General features: G+C 38.9%; 1 protein-coding gene across 1 annotated transcript in view; it reads right to left on the reverse strand.

Moving 5' to 3' along the window:
• LOC149019663 (DExH-box ATP-dependent RNA helicase DExH8-like) overlaps positions 1–16,198 on the reverse strand; it is an 18,552-nt gene extending 2,354 nt beyond the window's left edge. The window contains exons 1-12 of the mRNA XM_089153629.1: positions 15,846–16,198; positions 14,919–15,096; positions 10,121–10,294; positions 9,320–9,467; positions 7,479–7,793; positions 6,313–6,459; positions 6,035–6,215; positions 2,014–2,297; positions 1,792–1,911; positions 1,464–1,608; positions 1,118–1,383; positions 832–1,026 (exon numbers count right to left, since the gene is read on the reverse strand). Of these exons, the coding sequence (XP_089009755.1) occupies positions 832–1,026; positions 1,118–1,383; positions 1,464–1,608; positions 1,792–1,911; positions 2,014–2,297; positions 6,035–6,215; positions 6,313–6,459; positions 7,479–7,793; positions 9,320–9,467; positions 10,121–10,294; positions 14,919–15,096; positions 15,846–16,002 (2,310 nt within the window). The 5' untranslated portion in view covers positions 16,003–16,198. The remainder of the gene's footprint in view (positions 1–831; positions 1,027–1,117; positions 1,384–1,463; positions 1,609–1,791; positions 1,912–2,013; positions 2,298–6,034; positions 6,216–6,312; positions 6,460–7,478; positions 7,794–9,319; positions 9,468–10,120; positions 10,295–14,918; positions 15,097–15,845) is intronic.
• Between the last annotated feature and the right edge of the window lie 1,579 nt (positions 16,199–17,777).

Here is a 17,777-nt window from a genome sequence, read left to right on the forward strand (position 1 = left end):
CTACCATTCATGGCATACTTCTTATCTAATTACTGCAAAAAGATGGCATTCTTGGACTGGCAAAGTGGCTCTTCATAACATCCCCTAAGAAGTTAGTAGACAGCAGAAAATTTTAGTGATAAATGACAGATTCAAATAGAACTGGAAATGTGTGAAATTAGGAGGTTTTTTCAGAATGCTCTTGATGAATACTCAGGCAAACAAGTAATGTAAATGCAAAAATCAACAAGCCCCTAAAAGAATTACAGTTATAATTTTTGAGAAGTGAACCAAGTGGAATTTGACCTTTAGGAAGCGAAACAAATATCAAAATCAACTAGGATAAAGGCAAGTCACTAGCTAATGGTTTATGGTTTATATTCATATACCAGACAAACACTGCAAAGAACCAGCTATAGATTTTCAATTAAGGACTGGCAATCAATTTTAAGTATTGTCCCAATTTTACCCTCAACTGCCACTCTTTTATGAAAATTTTACCCGCCTGAATGGTTAGAAGTTTGGGATGCTAAGATGAGAGCTTTTAGGCTCAAGTCAATGTAGGAATCAGAATATGTGCAACCCAAATCTGACACAATAGTATGACTGAGACACAGTCACACACTCACCATAATATAAGAAAACAGGTAGAACTTTACAGAGTGAAAAAAACTTGGCGGGTTTAGGTGATTGAGGTCAGACCTAAGTTGTGAAGGTATGGCGATCCAAATCTGTACGTTTTGTACGATATGCATACTGAATGTGGAAAATCAGAATAAAATTTTCAGGTATTGGCATGACGAACACACTACAGAACATGAGGTATACAGTATATCCAGGAAGGTAATGTACCTGAACTGAAAAGAAAAACTTGCATGTAGGCCTTTTGGCTTGTAGGGAATGTGAAAAGGAACATTGGCTGCCTTTGTTGCATGATCCATTAATGAAGAATTTGCATAGAGAAGCTTGACTGAAGACAGAAGAGCCCACACCATTGGAATGTCCAAGCATATCCACTGAAGTGTCTTCTGAATGACTAACTCGTATCTGCCGAATAGACACAAGGACAAACGTGAATCATTATTGATAGCCATAACATTCAACCATGAGATGCAATAGACGCCATAACAGTCAATACCTCTTTGATACTTTCCACCAGCTTTTCAGCAACAAATTCAGCTTGAAATTGGTTGGGAGCAACAAATGGAACAGCAATACAGCTCCTTGTTTCAATAATTGAATCAGGATCCTCACCAATATCAATTTCATCTGTATCTCCGTTTGAATGAGCTTGAATGAGGCATGTGTGTTCAAATTCATAGGGATCATAATAAGAAGGTAGTCCATTGGATGTAGATAGAAATTTTGGGCGGAAACGGTGTACAGCATTCAATACATCTTCATCTGCAGGAAATGACAACCAGAAGTTGTAGAAAATATTTTATATATAAAGATCTCTTCAGTAATGTTCAGAAGAAGTATACATATTTCCGAGATATGTAGCAGAGATGATCGCACAAGATTGTGGAAAGAACACCATTCCTCCTCCAGCTTAGGGAACAGAAATTGAGTGGCTTTTGGCTCATTATAATTTATAAGTTGCTTCAGCCGTAGAAGACGATGTTTATCCTTTAAAATGGCAAAAGCAAATATTGTAAGCCATAATCAGAAAAGCACCATGAGAAATGTGGCCAAACTGAAATATAGGTACAAATAACATTGAAAAACTTTCACACTCCTCTTTCCCAAAAGATTTCCTCTCCTCCCATGAGATAATTCATGGTAACCTTATGGCAAAAGATGAGAGTCTACCTTGAAAACACGTTGCCAAAACTCAAATGCGCAGAGGTTTCCCATGACGGCAACTTCCTTTTTCCCAAGGACCATGTTCTCACTATTCCCATCAAAGTAGTAGTCTACATATGTAGAATACTAGAAAACCAGCAACAATCAGAAAAAGGAGACTGTTTGACTATAATGGACACAAAAAGAAGGGGGGGGGGGGGACATGGTCAACCCAGTCAATAGGATTACCAAATCTTCCTGCCCAAAGGGATGAAGAATGGGAAGAGGCTGTGTGTCCATCATTATGCCAATCAGAATGCCTTCTCGGAGCAACCCAATATCTCCAAACTTAAGTACAAGGACAGAAGCGTCAAAAGACAAACAAAGACTCGAAAGCAGCTGTCCGTAAAATGTTGGCTCAAGCCGTCCTCTATGAGAGGGTGATCTTTCCAATGCATTAATGTGTACAAGCAAATTCGTCGCATCTTCAACAACTTCAGAATCTGGTGGATCAAGAGCCTTCTGCAACAAGACTAATACCAAAAGTACCACAAGTTAGGCCCATCTCTTGTTTTCCTTGGTAGAGACAAATACTATTTCAAGATCATTTGAAGAACAATGTTGACGCAGAACTTTTGGTCAGGTGTGTGTAAATTTAGCAGAGAAATAAGCAACCCCATAAGATTTTTTTTTGGCAACATAACTATTGCTTGATGCAGAAATAAAGAAGAAACAGCATAGCAAGTGCAAGAACCAGGCCCGTTGGCCCAAATCTAGTAAAATGGCCTGGGTTCACCTTCCCCCCCTTTCTTCAACCGTTCAAAGTATAATTCTGATTGAACCAAAGTTCCAGTGCCACAGTTTATTATTATTATTTTTTTTTCTTCATTTTCTTGAGTGAATAAATAAATATTATAAATACACCCTGAAGGGAAGAAAATGTGCAAGAGAAGGACCGCGGGGGGGGGGGGGTAAGAATGCGCTGGACAGACCTAGGTGTGTACAAAAGAGAAGGCTCTAAACCACAATTAACAACAATATGTCTGTTCCTTGGGATATCTACAAGAGGCTCATGAGGCAAGAGGGAGAGTTTGGAAGGGACATCCTTAAAGATGGCCTCCCAAATCTGATCTAGAGATCTAGAATTGAAGGACTATCCATGGAGATTGCGCTCCATCCAAATATTAGTAATGCAAGCTCAGAATATGAGCGTTGCCAGTGGTGTCCACTAGCGTCGATCATCTGAAGGTAGAAGCTAACCACCTGGACTCAACATTAAAGGGTTGGGGCGTCCGGATCTAGGCCAACTGGAACAAAGTGCATGCAGCCATATGGGTTTGGAGAAGTAGCAAGCAAAGAATAGATGAGGAATGGTTTCAGGAGAAGGGCAGAAAATGCAAAAGCAGTTAGCTTGGATGTTACGGTGGAGAAAGGCTTGGGGAGAAAGTCAATAGGAAAAGGTTCTCCAAACCGTGAAAGCCTGTTGAGGTATATGGCCACCGAACCAAACAAGCTTAGGCTAGGTAGCAGGGGATAGGCGTGCGGATGAGATTTTATGCTGAAGCAGTGTAGAAGGCAGAGGAATTGGATGATAGCCAAGGAGAAGGTCTCTTGGGGGGGGGGGGGGGAAGGGGGAGAAGGAAGGAGGTGCTAGATAGAGGCGAGTTCAGGTCAGGAATGAGAAGCAATGAAGTGGAAGAGAGGGCAATGTGTAGGGATACCAAACAGTAGATCGCAATGGCATCGACAACTTGAAAGAGGATACCAAGAGGGTGCCAAAGGTCCAACCAGAAAGAAAAAGCTAAACTGCCAATCTCAAAGGACATGGCGGAAAGAGCCAAAGGGCGGAGATCTAGCAATTTTCTCCACGTCCAAGAAGGATTGGCAGGGGTTGGGACGGTCCAGAAAGAGTCAGTTTTGAGAAGCTAGGTACAGACCCAATTGACCCAAATGGAGTTTTCTTTGGAGGAGATTTCTTCTAGCTAGATAAAGACCCAGTTGACCCAAATGGAGTTTTCTTTGGAGGAGATTTCTTCTAGCTAGGTAAAGACCCAGTTGACCCAAATGGAGATTTCTTCTACAGCTTAAATTAGCAATGCGGACCTGGTGCCAAAGGCTTCCACACAAGCAGAGTCCAGGGGGGCAGTTTTCCTACGCAACCTTACCCCAACAATTGGTAAGACCTAGGGTTTGGTATTTGAAATGGATCATGTCAATGTAGGGAATGATACCAATAAAGGTTTATTGATGTTTGGATGATTGGCTGATGCTATAGGAGATCTAATAGAGGGGATTGGTTTCTTGAAGGTTTCTCAACTACAAAATCCTAGGACTGAAGGAGCCTTGCTGAGAGGGCTAAATCTATCCTTCTCTTCTTTTCTTTTTTTGAACCAAACTTGTGATGGACCTTTGTGTTCTGCTGCTGCTGTTGATTAAAAGAAACCTGTGATGGAGCTTTTGGAGCTGCTGATGCTACTGTCATTGATTAAAAGAACCTCAAAATTATTCAAACTGCTGTTACTCTTGCTACTGGAATATCCCACTTAAACCAGAGTGAGTAATACATTGAATGATTGAAGTCATTGGACTGATCACCCCTCTTTCTTCTCCCTCCATCTCACCCTGTTGGGATTATCAGCCGGCCAATCCCTTTCATTTTCCCTTTCGTTTATCCCATCAACCCATTCCACCATTGAAAACCTAAACTTTCTAATTTCAATCTGCCACCATAACTGAAGTTCCAACCATTGGAACGGTCTCAAATTTGTAGGATAATCTTATCTATTACACAACATCATCCTCTCCAAATCTCAGCTCATTCTACTGAGTATTTCATCCTACAGCCACCTAGTTACTATTTTGGTGATCGGGTCATATTTCACAATCAAACCATAGGAATCTCATGAAACTTGCAGCAGTGATTCACTAGCATACAAGATACATTTGAACCGAGGTAGGTCATAGTTTTGGTGCCTGGTTTGGTTCAGGCGCTAAATTACTAATTTATGTTTTCCTGGTTAATTGGGGCCATCCTTGATCTTAGAATCACATTAATTATCTTGTCTACCTACCTATCAAGAGGCTTGTATTTCTTGAGTTGCAAAAGAACTCCAGCAAGAGTTGAAAGGTTATATGCATCTGGGAAAATCAAGAACTGGTGGTAAGCTAGAGCAAAATCACTAGCATAATTCACAACCTAGGGGGGTATATCTGTCTTTTACTGCCCCTGGGACAAGTCTGTATAGGATGGAATCGGTCCAGCCAGGACTCATAGGGTTGTTAGTTTTGGATTGAAATCCCAGTTAGGTAAGAATTTGAGCTAAGTAAATTGTTTGGCAGTAGTTTCTTTTTTAAAACAAAAGAGTCCTATTTTTAAGTTTGATTCAAAATAGGAAAGAGTTATTTCCTTGTGAGTCTTGTTTGAGTTGAGTTTGTGTCGAATTAGGAAAGAGTTATTAGAGTCTAAAAATACCAATTTGGGTTTTAAGCAAAGACAGCTTTGGATGAAAAATTTTTTGTTTGATTACCTGACTGGGAGAGTCCTGGGGAACCCTAGGGGAATCTGTGGCTGGTTTTGTGCTACAGCCATCTACTTCTTCAGAAGTTCTTTGCTCTTCTGAGGCCTGCGATAGAAGTGTGGAGCAGTTTTGGCTATTTGATCGAGCCTTTTTCCCCTTTCTGCTCTCAGATTCCCTTTTACACCCAGGATTTTCTGCCAGACACTTTCCCTTTCTCTCAGTTCTGTCCCAAGTTGCCTAGGCAGCAGAGTAAGTGTTTCAAAGGAGATCCTGAAAATTTTGTAGCCCAAACCTGGGGTTACATCACTAAGTTTTGGGCCGAGCACATACCTATCTAAGACCCTTCAAGTGATAATGCCATCCATCAAATTCAAACGTATTCCATACAGTCTTTCATACAAATTAGATGGATGTGATCATCCAATTGGAAAGGTTCATTGAAAAAGAAACATGGTATTTGACAAGCAAAGCTCTTTTTGAGTCATCAAAAGATGGCCATGAACCTCTGGTATTTGTCACATACTAACATCTGTAGACCTAGTCCCCATGCCAGCAGGATTCTTTTGGTTCATAATGACTTCAGCAATTTTGCAGTACACTTACGAGAACTGCCATAATTTCATACAGTTTTACCAATTGATAGATAAGCCAGATCTCGCGATGTGGCTACCCAACGTTTAGCATAAAGGCTAACTGACAAAACAAGCTTGGAAACTTTATATATATAAGAGACAGAGAAAAATTAGATATACCTTTGGGGTCATTAATGGCTTTAGATTCGGCACAACAAATCATAAGCACTTGGTGCCTCAATGACAATCTCAAGATAGCTGGACGTTCAAACTGATCCAACTTACTGAAGAATGAACGAGTAACCAACCGATAAATCTCGCCATCACATGTCCGACCTGTCCGACCTTTCCTCTGATCAGCCTATGGCATATTATTGAAAAAAATATATATATATTAAACAGGACTACTATAATGAAAATAAGAAACCAAAGAAAGAAGAAGAAAAAAAACTGCATGCCTGAGATTTGGATACCCAGACAAGCTCTGCTGAGTCCCTTCTCCTAATGTTGTCCCAAAATATTTGTAAAGATCTGCACGAGTCAATGACAAAGGCGACTCCAGGTATTGTGACTGATGATTCTGCAATATTTGTAGCCAGTATAACCTATGCAAATCCAGAAAATTTAGGGAACAAGATGAGCAATCAAGATGCATAGCACAGTATAAACAACCTACAGTATCTGAAGTATTTTGACTCGTTTATGAAAGAATAGGCTGTGACACTATTCTCACGAACAGTGTTTTGGCCTTTTTTCCTTCTTCATTCATGCTCCATTGAACCAACAAAAATTTGCTACATCAGGCCAGGTTGCCTCTCACAGCAGTCACATCCCACAACCCTACTAGGCTGAATTTGGGGCCCATTCCTATGGGTATATATTGGCTTTTGACCTTACCAAACTTTTATTGGAAGACCCAATTTTCAGATCTCACAATCAACCACCAGTTTGACCAATATTTGGGTTGAATAATCCCCACCTAGCTAGAAATCAATCCCAACTGCCACTGCAAGTTCCATTTCTAAATCCTAATTTCATCAAAGATTCCTTTTCCCAGTACCAGGAACCCAAGACCTAATTTGCTAGAACTTCAAGATCAGCATCAGATGCCTTTCAGGAAGCCTCAAACCTTCATTGATAGATTCCCCATCAATTACTTGTCTAAACCCAACAATCAAACCCTATCCCCGCAAGTGGACCCCTATTCTGACCTACTCAAACTGGACTGGTTCATACAAGGTCCCGGTTTAGTGGTCCCTAGTTGATCCCAATCAATCTAGGGCTACAACAACCCAACAAAATTCAAGCAACAAACAATCTCACATTTCAGGGAGAACCACCAGTAATAAAATCCACTGAATAAAAGCAGAAAGGAGCACCACTTCCTTTTCTTCCTTGACCTCATCCTCTAAAATCTCAACTCACAAATATCTCTGTTAAAATTGATGCTTTATTCTTACTTTTACAAGAACGTGATAACCAAAACAACTGATACTGATATTAATTTTGGGCATCAAGAACCAAGTGGATATATCAGAATAAACACTTTTTTCTCTTTTTTTTTTTTTTTTTTTTGGGGGGGGGGGAGTGGGGGGTGTGGCTGTGGTCATAAATAGCAGGATACCTTACGGTGAGATTTCCATATTTTCATGGCCATGAGAGCTTGTTCAGTATCAATGCTGCCGTGCAGAATGTGAACTTTGAAGACTAAACTAGAGGAGTTTAAATGGAACCATTGCTGTTCTAACGCTTGATATGTCGGAAGAAAAATTAAAATGCTCTTCTCAATATCTGGCTCATTTTCATGAATATGCAAAACCAGGTCACGAATAAGGATGTGCACTGCAGGCTGGATACTAGCATCAGAAGAGCAGGGACTGGGGCCAGAACAGTATTTGGCTGGCCAGGAGTCTGCACTTTCTCCAAGAAGTTCAGCAATCTGCTTAGCAATCAATTTTATCATAACTACAATACCATTAGATATTATTTATAAAGTAAAGGAAATGCCATACAAACATCAATAGAAACAGAAGAATATAATATAAAAGAAAAACCTAGGAGACATCCAGCAAACTGCAAGATTTTAAAACATGCTAGAGAATCAAGACATAAGCATATTTCTTTAAGGAAACTGCTACTGCTGCATTTGGTAGGCACAAATTGTGTTTGCATAGCTGAATGCAAACCTATGAAGTCTACATCAACCATTGAGTTCCAGACCAATATGGCCAATCTTGGGGTTTTACATCCACATTCAATGTTGGTCTATTTGCTGCACATTACAGAACCACAAAGGCAGAAAATATCCAAAAGCATGTTGGATTTAGCTCATAACTAAGATAAATTGAATACCAAAAACAGACGTAGCAGGAGTATTTGGAAAGGATCGCCAGGTGATGCCACGGCCAATATTTAAAAATAAGGCCTCCAACACTAAAATATCACAGGTAGTCTTCAGAAAGACACCAGAACATGTTAATCAGTTTGGTCCCCCATTGTTGGGAAAATTTCATTGTCTATCAGTCCTACAGACTTAAAACTCACTTCCTATATCAAAAGAAGTCATTGTTCTTGTATAGGGGGCTTGGGCATGACCATCTATAATCTCACCTGCAAAATCCAGCCTGAGAGAAAACAATCCATGATGCTCAAAAAAGAAGCAGATAATTAGTTATTTAAAAAAAAAAAAAAAAAAAAAAAAAGAGAGAGGAAACATTTAAACATATATTTGTGTCTGATCTATTAGACAAAGACAAACAGATAATTAGTAACTCCAATTGTGATTTGACAAAAAGCCAAAGAAGAAGAAAAAGTATCATGATATGAAAGATGAAGGTTAAAAAATGATAAGTTGTTACAATAATTCATATGCACATAGGATTTTGAAACACATAGGATCTTGTTCCTTGTCTAAAAGTTAAACATAGGGTACAAAAAAGCCAGAAACCAAAAAAACTGCCTGAATCTGATCCAACCTGCAGTAGTCAACCCACACTAAAGCCCAGGCATCAGGATGAAAGTTGCTGGACAAGTTAAGACCCAGGTTTCTTCCCCAGGCATCTGACACCCCTATATATCATAAAAAATGGTCCAGGCTTATCTCTCTAATATTCCCTCTATATCAAAATAGATGGCAGTTTTTACTTCACCAAGTTGGCCTTTCATAGAGATTTTACACGCCTTGATATGTACGGAAAAGTCTTAAACATAAATAAGCATCAATTTGAATTGTATGAAATCAGATCACTTAAAACATGTTCCTTTTGACCAATTCACCGGCATACAGCATGCACTTTCTCTAACTAGTGGAAATGTTAACACTTGCACCAGACATCAATCTGATCATGATCATAGACTTATAGAGTTATAGTAATTGACAAACCAAATATAGCAACTAACCTCCCCACTTCATAACAGGAAAAAAGATATGCAATCTAAACATAAAATTTAATAGAAAGTCATTGCCTGTTCAAGATAAATAACTTTTCGCTGGAAAATCATTTGTTGGTTGTGACTTGGGATTGCAAGCACTTCTACCCTTTCACCTCGCCCGAGATCCTTGAAGTAATTCCTGTATCTTTCAATATCTGCCGTGGCAGACATCAATACTACCCTATAAGAAGAATGGACATCAAACCACCAAGAAATTATCAAATTTCATTTAAGACAAGAGACACACTATCGATTGAAAGTTAGAAGATAAAATAAATCACTGATGCCCCCTTATGCCATAACTTAATTACTAATCAATTCCTGCTGTTTATGAAATTACTATTGCCCCCTTCAAATCTAACAGTGTAAAGAAACTATTAAGGATGAATATATAATGTCCATTTTCCCCTTTATTAGAATTACGAAGCCAAAAGATGATATTACCCTCCCTCAGAAAAGCCACATGGAATACCAATTTTGCCCTTGTTTTCTTGTCTTTTTTGGATTTCAAAGAGTTCAATCCTGATGAGATGAACAAGTATACACTATACAGGGTTATTTTTGGGGTTTCTGAAAATTCCAAAGATATCACATCATCAGTTAACTAACAGAACTTAATGCAGGGGGTTATCAGTAATTTCAGGCAAAGTGTAAGGTTGGATTAAAAATTTCAAAAAGTACAAGGGATAAGGTAGTAATTGAGATACAATTCAAGGGGGGTATCAGTAATATAATAAAATTGGACCTGACAAGAGGATGAAGATACAAACTCTGCATGAACAATAAAGCAATGAACAAATATTAAACAAGAAAGAGAAAGGAAGAAGCGTGAACCTTAAATCATGGTTTTTCAGCACAAACTGCTTTACACATGCAAGAACAAGATCAGATTCCACAGATCTTTCATGTATCTCATCAAGAATGATGACTTTATATTTAAGTGCAGCTACCCCCTTATCTCGCATTTCATCCAATAAAACACCAGCAGTTTTAAAGACAATTTTGGAGCTGTGACACGAAAAAGGAAAATGTGACGAGAGTACAAAAATGCTATTTCACCCAAAAAAGAGTACAATATGCTACATTGGGGGGGGGGGGGGGGGAGTTACAATCCTCTTAAGGCAACAAAAAGGAGAAAAACAAACTACATTTTTCAAACAGGCTACTCATGTTTAGCACTTACGAGACAACATAAGAAAGGCAGGAAGGGGAAAACCCTAGAAGAGATGAGGTATTGAGAAACTTTTTTTTCCAAAACTGGAAAGTTGGGTTGACCAAGGCAAGCCATACCATCAAATTACACAAAATCCGTCAAAAAAACATAAAACAAAAATCTAGCATAAAGCAAAGAGAATGATAGGGATCAATTTAACACTCTACTATAAGGACAAGTACAACAAACAAGCAAGCCACATAGGCACAAAAACACCTACAATACTTTACAAAAGAAAGCAATAGATAGGTTGGGAACCACAAAGGTACATGAAGGGCTTATCTAGGCAAACCATTGGATAGGTCCTGCCTTTTGAGGATACAGATGCATAACTACTAACGAAGAAGAAACACACGCAAAATATACTAGAGGAATTTAACGTGGTTTGGTAAAATCCTACTAACGTCTACCAAAGAGAAAAGAAGTTTCACTATTTCAGAAAAGCTCACACCACTCTCACACTCACAAAGTGCTACCCTTTGCTTGCCTTGTTCCTAAGTTATCCCACAGAGACTATTTTATAGGGAAACCTAAAACCCTAATCCCAACATAATTACAATTTTAACCTAGTACTAATAATTGACCCAAACCCTGTTTCATTTACAAATGCAAACAAAACTATAATTATATGGATGTATAGAATACAAGACACCCAAAACCAACAATCTCCACCTTGGCTTGAAATCTGCAAACCACCTTAAAGGGTTACATGAATCCAGAGATTTCAAATCTCTGATTCATGAATCAGAGAATTCTACCCGTTTGGTTGTAAAAATCTCTAGATTCATGAACGGATTCACCTTTACACTACGTGCGATTTGGGTGACCTTAAAGCTTCTTTCTTTAATCTTTTTTTGTGTCTTTCTTCCCCATCTTTATTTTCTTTTTATCTTTTTTCTCTTTTCTCGGCTGCCATGAACCCAACCGGGCCCTTAAAGAAAACCATTGATGATGTCTCTCTACAATCACCGGTCTCTGTGTATTCGCCATACATTACTGCATGGTCCACATCCCCTCCAAGGATGCTTTCTTGACCTCCATCACCAAACCAGCATGGCTCACACCCCCTACCTGGGGTGTCTAGTACAACTCATTGGCATTGTACGACGTGACATGGCTCCACCTCTCCTTTTGTCACAACATGCTCCAAGAAATCATTGCCACTCACCAAATCCAAAGCAAAAGTCACCTACTTCTTTTAAGATTTGCCCTTGTTCGGCGCCTGAACAACCTACAAATTCTACCTTCCTATACCCCTTGCCTGAGTGTCAACAAGAGCTCCACCTATTTCAACACTCCCTGCAAGCCTATACAACTTCCTAACCATCTTTCCCCGCATCACAACCATGGATCCTCTTAAAACCTTGAGAACTCCACCTTCAGATGACCATCTAAAACCTTTGGAATCCTAAGTACTCAATGAAATCAGATTCTTCCTTAGATCTGGCACACGTCCAACCCCAATCAAAGTTCGCACAATCCCATCAAACATACGAATCCATAAAATCCAAACTCCAACAACCCTACTTTCCGGCGTTTCCGCATTATTTGCCATTTTGACAGTACCACCGTCACATGCATGATATGTAACAAACTAATTACTGACTAAACACATGTGAAACGAACATACAAAGTCTAAAATCCAATCTGAAGTATCCAAACCTGATGATGAAGTTAAAAGGACATCATCTCCTCCATCATCGCTCCATAAGACAACGATAGATGATTCATCACTCTCCTCGTCCTTCTTCTTCCTATCCTCCTTATGCTTTGGATAATCCTTCTTCATATGACCTTCCTCTTTGCAATAGTAATAGACTACTTTGTGACCAACAGACTTTATGCAACCCCTTAACTTGCCAAACTCCTCCATTCTCCCACTTGATCTTCCTCTACTATGACCATTCCTTACAACCAAGGCACTACTTTCATTTGACTCCCTATCACTGCTATTTTTCTGCCATGTTTCATTCATCAGCAATGCAGTAATAACATCGTCAAGATTCAAAGTATCCTTACCAGAAAGCAATGTGGACAATATGACCAAATGACTAAGGTCGTGATGCCAACAAGAGTAATGCCTTATCCTACCCTTTAATCTCCTCATCAAGAGCCGACAACTCCATCAAAAATCTTGTTTAACTCATCCAAGTGTTCGTCAAAATTTGCTCCCTTCGACATCCAAAGGCCATAATTGTTTCGTTAAAAACAACCAATTTGTCAATGACTTGAACTTATACCTGCTCTCCAGCTTTGCCCAAACTTCCTTTGGATCTGCCACCCCCATGACTTCACAAAGAACATCATCCGCAAGATACAACCAAATCGTATTATTTGCTAGATCCCTCAACTCTTACCACTCGCCTTCCTTCATCGCCTTTGGCCTTTTTGATTTTTTCCTGAGAGGCTTCACAGTCCCTTCCCACGTAAAGACGTTCTTCACCTGTTGTTGCCACAAAGTGAAATCATCATGACCATTAAAAAACTCTATAGAGAAAAATCAGAATTATTCACCGTCATCTGATTTGTGCCCTTCATACTTGTCATCAACTTAATAATCCTGTCCATTGATCTCCATACGAACCCACAAAATCAATATCAACAGAGCGAAATCTCCTCGATTTTCACTTGAACAGAGTCCGGAAAGCAAAAAAAAACCTTAGGAACACCTAACCCCGTACAAAAAACCTCCATACAAAATCTTGCGGAAATAACTTATACAAAACCAATCCGATAACCAAAAAAAAAAAAAATATTGCCTTTTGTCTTTTCTTCCAACCAAACCAATTTTTTTTTCTATTTGATTCCTCTCTCTTCACGTTCCGCTCAAATTTACAAACTTTTATTTCAATCAACTGTAATGATTAACTTCACCGTAGTTTAAAGGGGAAAAAAATTCATAAAAGAACTTCAAACAGAAGACAACTAAACTTTAAAGCCCACACCCATCATTCTGACGATCAAAACCGACCGTCCCCCCCTTTTTTTTCAATCCACGATTTGTTCCCGATCGAACAATCACAAGAGGGGAAAAAAACTTTACGATCTCTAAACCAGAAAATCATACATTCGATCAATCTATCGAAGCCTTTCTTAAATCTTTGCACACCTTTGGCGACGATCCACCGAACCTCGCTCTGATACCACTTTTTGGAGATGATACACAACCACGAACAAAGAAGAAACACAAGCAACACACAAGAGGAATTTAACGTGGTTCAGCAAAATCCTACATATATCCACCAAAGAGAATGAAGTTTCACTATTTCAGAAAACCTCACACCACTCTCAAAACCACAAAGTGCTATACTTTGCTTGCCTCGTTCCCTAGGTTATCCCATAGAGACTATTTGTAGGGAAACCTAAAACCCTAATTTCAATATAAATACAGTTTTAACCCAATACTAGTAATTGACCCAAACCTTGTTTCAATTATAAATACAACCAAAACTATAATTACATGGACCCACAAAATACAAGACACTCAAACCCAACACTGCCTCCCATTGATAAAAAACATGTTAAGTGGATCCCGTTTCAAGCATGTGGTACACCACTCCAGAGCTTTAGAGCTTGGATTATCAATGATTGAACATTATTAGCAAAAGTTGAGTATTTAAACAAATTTCCAAAGCTATACACTGAAGATCAACCTCCACAGCTATTGTCCAAGACAACTATCTTGTTTATTGTTCACAGTAGCTATCCATGGCCACCACCAAACATAGTAGGTGCCATTGCGTGCTGCTATTTTCAAGAAAAATAAACATGTAAAACTTTATAAAAGGGAGTCATTCCACTTAATGTATCCTAGATACATCATTTGTAATAGTACTATAGTAGTATCTCTTTTATGATCTTCTGTAAGCTAGTTGTGACTCCTAAATAAAAATCCTCTATGTTTCAAGCACTATTTCTCCACATATACATCTACATGTATGCTTCTGACTGTCACTAACATAAAGTGTCTTTATCAACTGAAAATATAAAGAAAGAAACTAAATGAAAATAGACTACTACAAAGCATCAAATAGTTTAGGCAAAAAAAAAAAAAGGAATCTTGCATCTATGATTGGTTCAACTATGTAAATATGAGATACAAACCATCAACAAAATAAGCAATGGATCAGAAATTTTGCTTCAACCAAAGCATCGAACACCAGCAATGCATGGACAAACAAATAAATTGATGCATGTAAATTTCAAAATGTAATCACAAGAATCACAAGAGGAATGGTCAATAAAATTCTGTCCCACCAAAAAAGTATCCAAGCAAACAACATAAACATCTAACACAATGCGACAATGGTTGCAATCATAATCTAGTATTCATGGTAGACTGAAAAGCACTAATGGCACTTATGACGCTAAAACATCATGGAACAGGAACAAGTCAACAACATATGTGAGTGAAAATACCTTGCTGATGTAAACTTTGAGTGACCAATATGATATCCAACCTCACCTCCCACATCACAATTCCGAGCTTTTGCTACCATTTTAGCAACTGCTACAACTGCAAACCTTCGTGGTTGGGTACATAATATAGGTTGTATACCTTCATCCAGGAGAAATTGTGGAACTTGCGAACTTTTGCCTTGAATTGAATTTTTAAAAAAGGAAAATATGTATCCATTAAAAGAAACAAACGAAAGAAGAAGGCAAGCAATCAAGCAGACAAAATCACTTGTTTGCAATAGAAGTCCAAAATAATAAATCAATGACTACATTTTCCAACAATGCAAAAAAGAGAAACCAATTATGACATGGGAATCAGTACGAGACATTAGGGCAAGATTCTGCATATAATCCCTCACATTTTATGAGAACATACAAGGATGGTAATCAGTGCGTTATCAACTTATCAGACAGTGAAATTCACTTCCACACCACAAACTTTATTCAAATGATAAATTTCAAAGCTCCTTTGCAGTATACGAGTGCAATGCATGTCAAATAAGCAGAAGCATCAAAAGTCAGGTCAGAATTCACTTCAAACGACGTGAACATGATTTGACCAAGGAGGTCATTCCAGATTACGAGTAAAACTTAATTTCGTCCTTGATCAAAACCAGTTATGACATCAAGGAAGAGATAACTATTTACAGTGATCTGCGACAATAAAGTATATCATTAACACAAACATACCCCAAAAAAAAAATGAAGACTATGAAAATCAGATTAAACATAACTGACATAACATTGAACTACAAACGATCAAAGGAGGGGGGAAAAGAGGGGGGGTCATCAAAAGTATTCGGACGGTAAACTTAAGTAAAGCAGAAAGACGAAAATAAACCTAAACAAGCAGATTAAACAGAGAGTTTCGAGGTTATATTGAAGTACCACAGCCAGTATCGCCAACAATCAATGTAACGCGATTCAGAAGTATTTTCTCGACGATTTTATCTCTGAGACCCATGATCGGGAGAGAAGAGAATGGCGATGAACTAAACGGAGTAGAGTAAGAAGAGGAACAGGGAGAAGACGGAGGAGAAGCCATTGAAGAGCGCTCCGTAACTACTGTGTGCTACAATTTCACAGATTACCACCAGGAGAAGAAAGCTTCACGATTCCAAGGAGCATTCACTTTAGTATTCAAAAAGCCGAGAGGCAGAGACCAGAGTCCAACGAAGTCTTCGTTTAACTTTCATACCTCAAGTCTTCAACCCGCCAATAGTGGGTACTGCGATGTATTAGTACTGACTGTGAAATGACGCTAAAACACGCGTGGTGCCAAAATGCACATTCTAGTTACCACTTGCCAGTTCCTTTTTCTTTTTTTTTTTTTTGCGGAAAAACACCCAAAAAAAATTGCCCTTCTTCCTCTCCTGGGATTTCTTGCTGTCCACGTATACACCGGGCATGTAATTTTAGGTTCCACGATTGCACGTTCCCCACTTGTGCAAGTATTCTCTCACTCTCCTTACAAAAGCACTACCATAACGTCCATTCACAAAAAAAACCCACTACACGGAAACAGGAAATAGGACTGGTTTTTTTTTTTTTTTTTTTTTTCTCCCGCCCCCCCCCCCCCCCCCCCGATTACATCCTCAAGGGAGCTTTTATATAATTAATACCGCCGAATAGGTGCGAACACAAGATCTCCCTTAGGGAGGTTGGGCATTTAACCGTTTTACTAACCCATCATTGGCAACAGGATTGCTTTTAGGAATGCAAGCAGTGCGGATCCTCTTCCTGCCATATGTGCTCTTCCATCCTCAAGGGAGCTTTTATATAATTAATACCGCCGAATAGGTGCTAACACAAGATCTCCCTTAGGGAGGTTGGGCATTTAACCGTTTTACTAACCCATCATTGGCAACAGGGTCTGCTTTTAGGAATGCAAGCAGTGCGGATCCTCTTCCTGCCATATATGCTCTTCCGTGACCACAAACTATAGGGGTCACAGGTACTGGTGATGGGTTCACTTTTTTTTTTTTTTACTTATAAGTTCCATATATTTGTTGCTTACGATACCCCATGGTCCAATTCTTGAACTAGTCCCAACCGGGGTCATTGAACCGACCGTGGTAAGACCTGATTGCTAATTATTTTATACTTATCACTAGCAATAAACAACTAAATTGAGTCAAATTCCAGAAGCCAAGTTGGCCCCCTTGGCTTAGGAACAAGGTTGAGGATATGCTTGCAATCGCTCCAACTTCTTGAAAAACAAGACCTTACAACCCTTACTTTCCATGCAGCCATTAGACCGTTAAAACAGCTCCAGGTACCAAATGTTTTGGTGCCCCTAGTCTGGTGCAAACACCTTCATTCTTTTGCTGCTGCCCTCAACCAATTTCATTCCGGCCTTCTTTTACTTCTTCATCCTGCAATAATCAAAGTGTCACTTTTAATTAAATCCCAATTTAGAAAACTTGAATTTGTTTCTTCATTCTGTTTTTCATATTTGACTGCAATCTTCTTGGCAGAGTCCTTTTTTAGAGTTGTGAAGTTCATTTAAAATAATGGTATCAAGGGTCTTAGCTGATTCAGTCATTTTCCTGTTAAAAAAGACTTCATTTCTCGTTTTCCAAATGTAATAGAAAGAAGCTGAAATGACAAAAAAAATCCAAATCACTTACTTCTTTTCCCACTTTTTTTTTAGGTAATCAAAACTTTCATTAAGAGGCAGGGGTAGGATTGGAAACTGAAAATAATATCATAATCCAATCAGAGGAACATGACCAAGAACTCAAGCCTTGAACCGAGTAGGCCATCCATGCTAGATGATCCGCAACACAGTTGGATCTCCTATAAACATTAATGGATTTA

This window comes from Hakea prostrata, chromosome 4 (genome assembly GCF_041222555.1).
Source record: "Hakea prostrata isolate BN-2017 chromosome 4, UWA_Hpros_2, whole genome shotgun sequence".
Lineage (NCBI taxonomy): Eukaryota > Viridiplantae > Streptophyta > Magnoliopsida > Proteales > Proteaceae > Hakea > Hakea prostrata.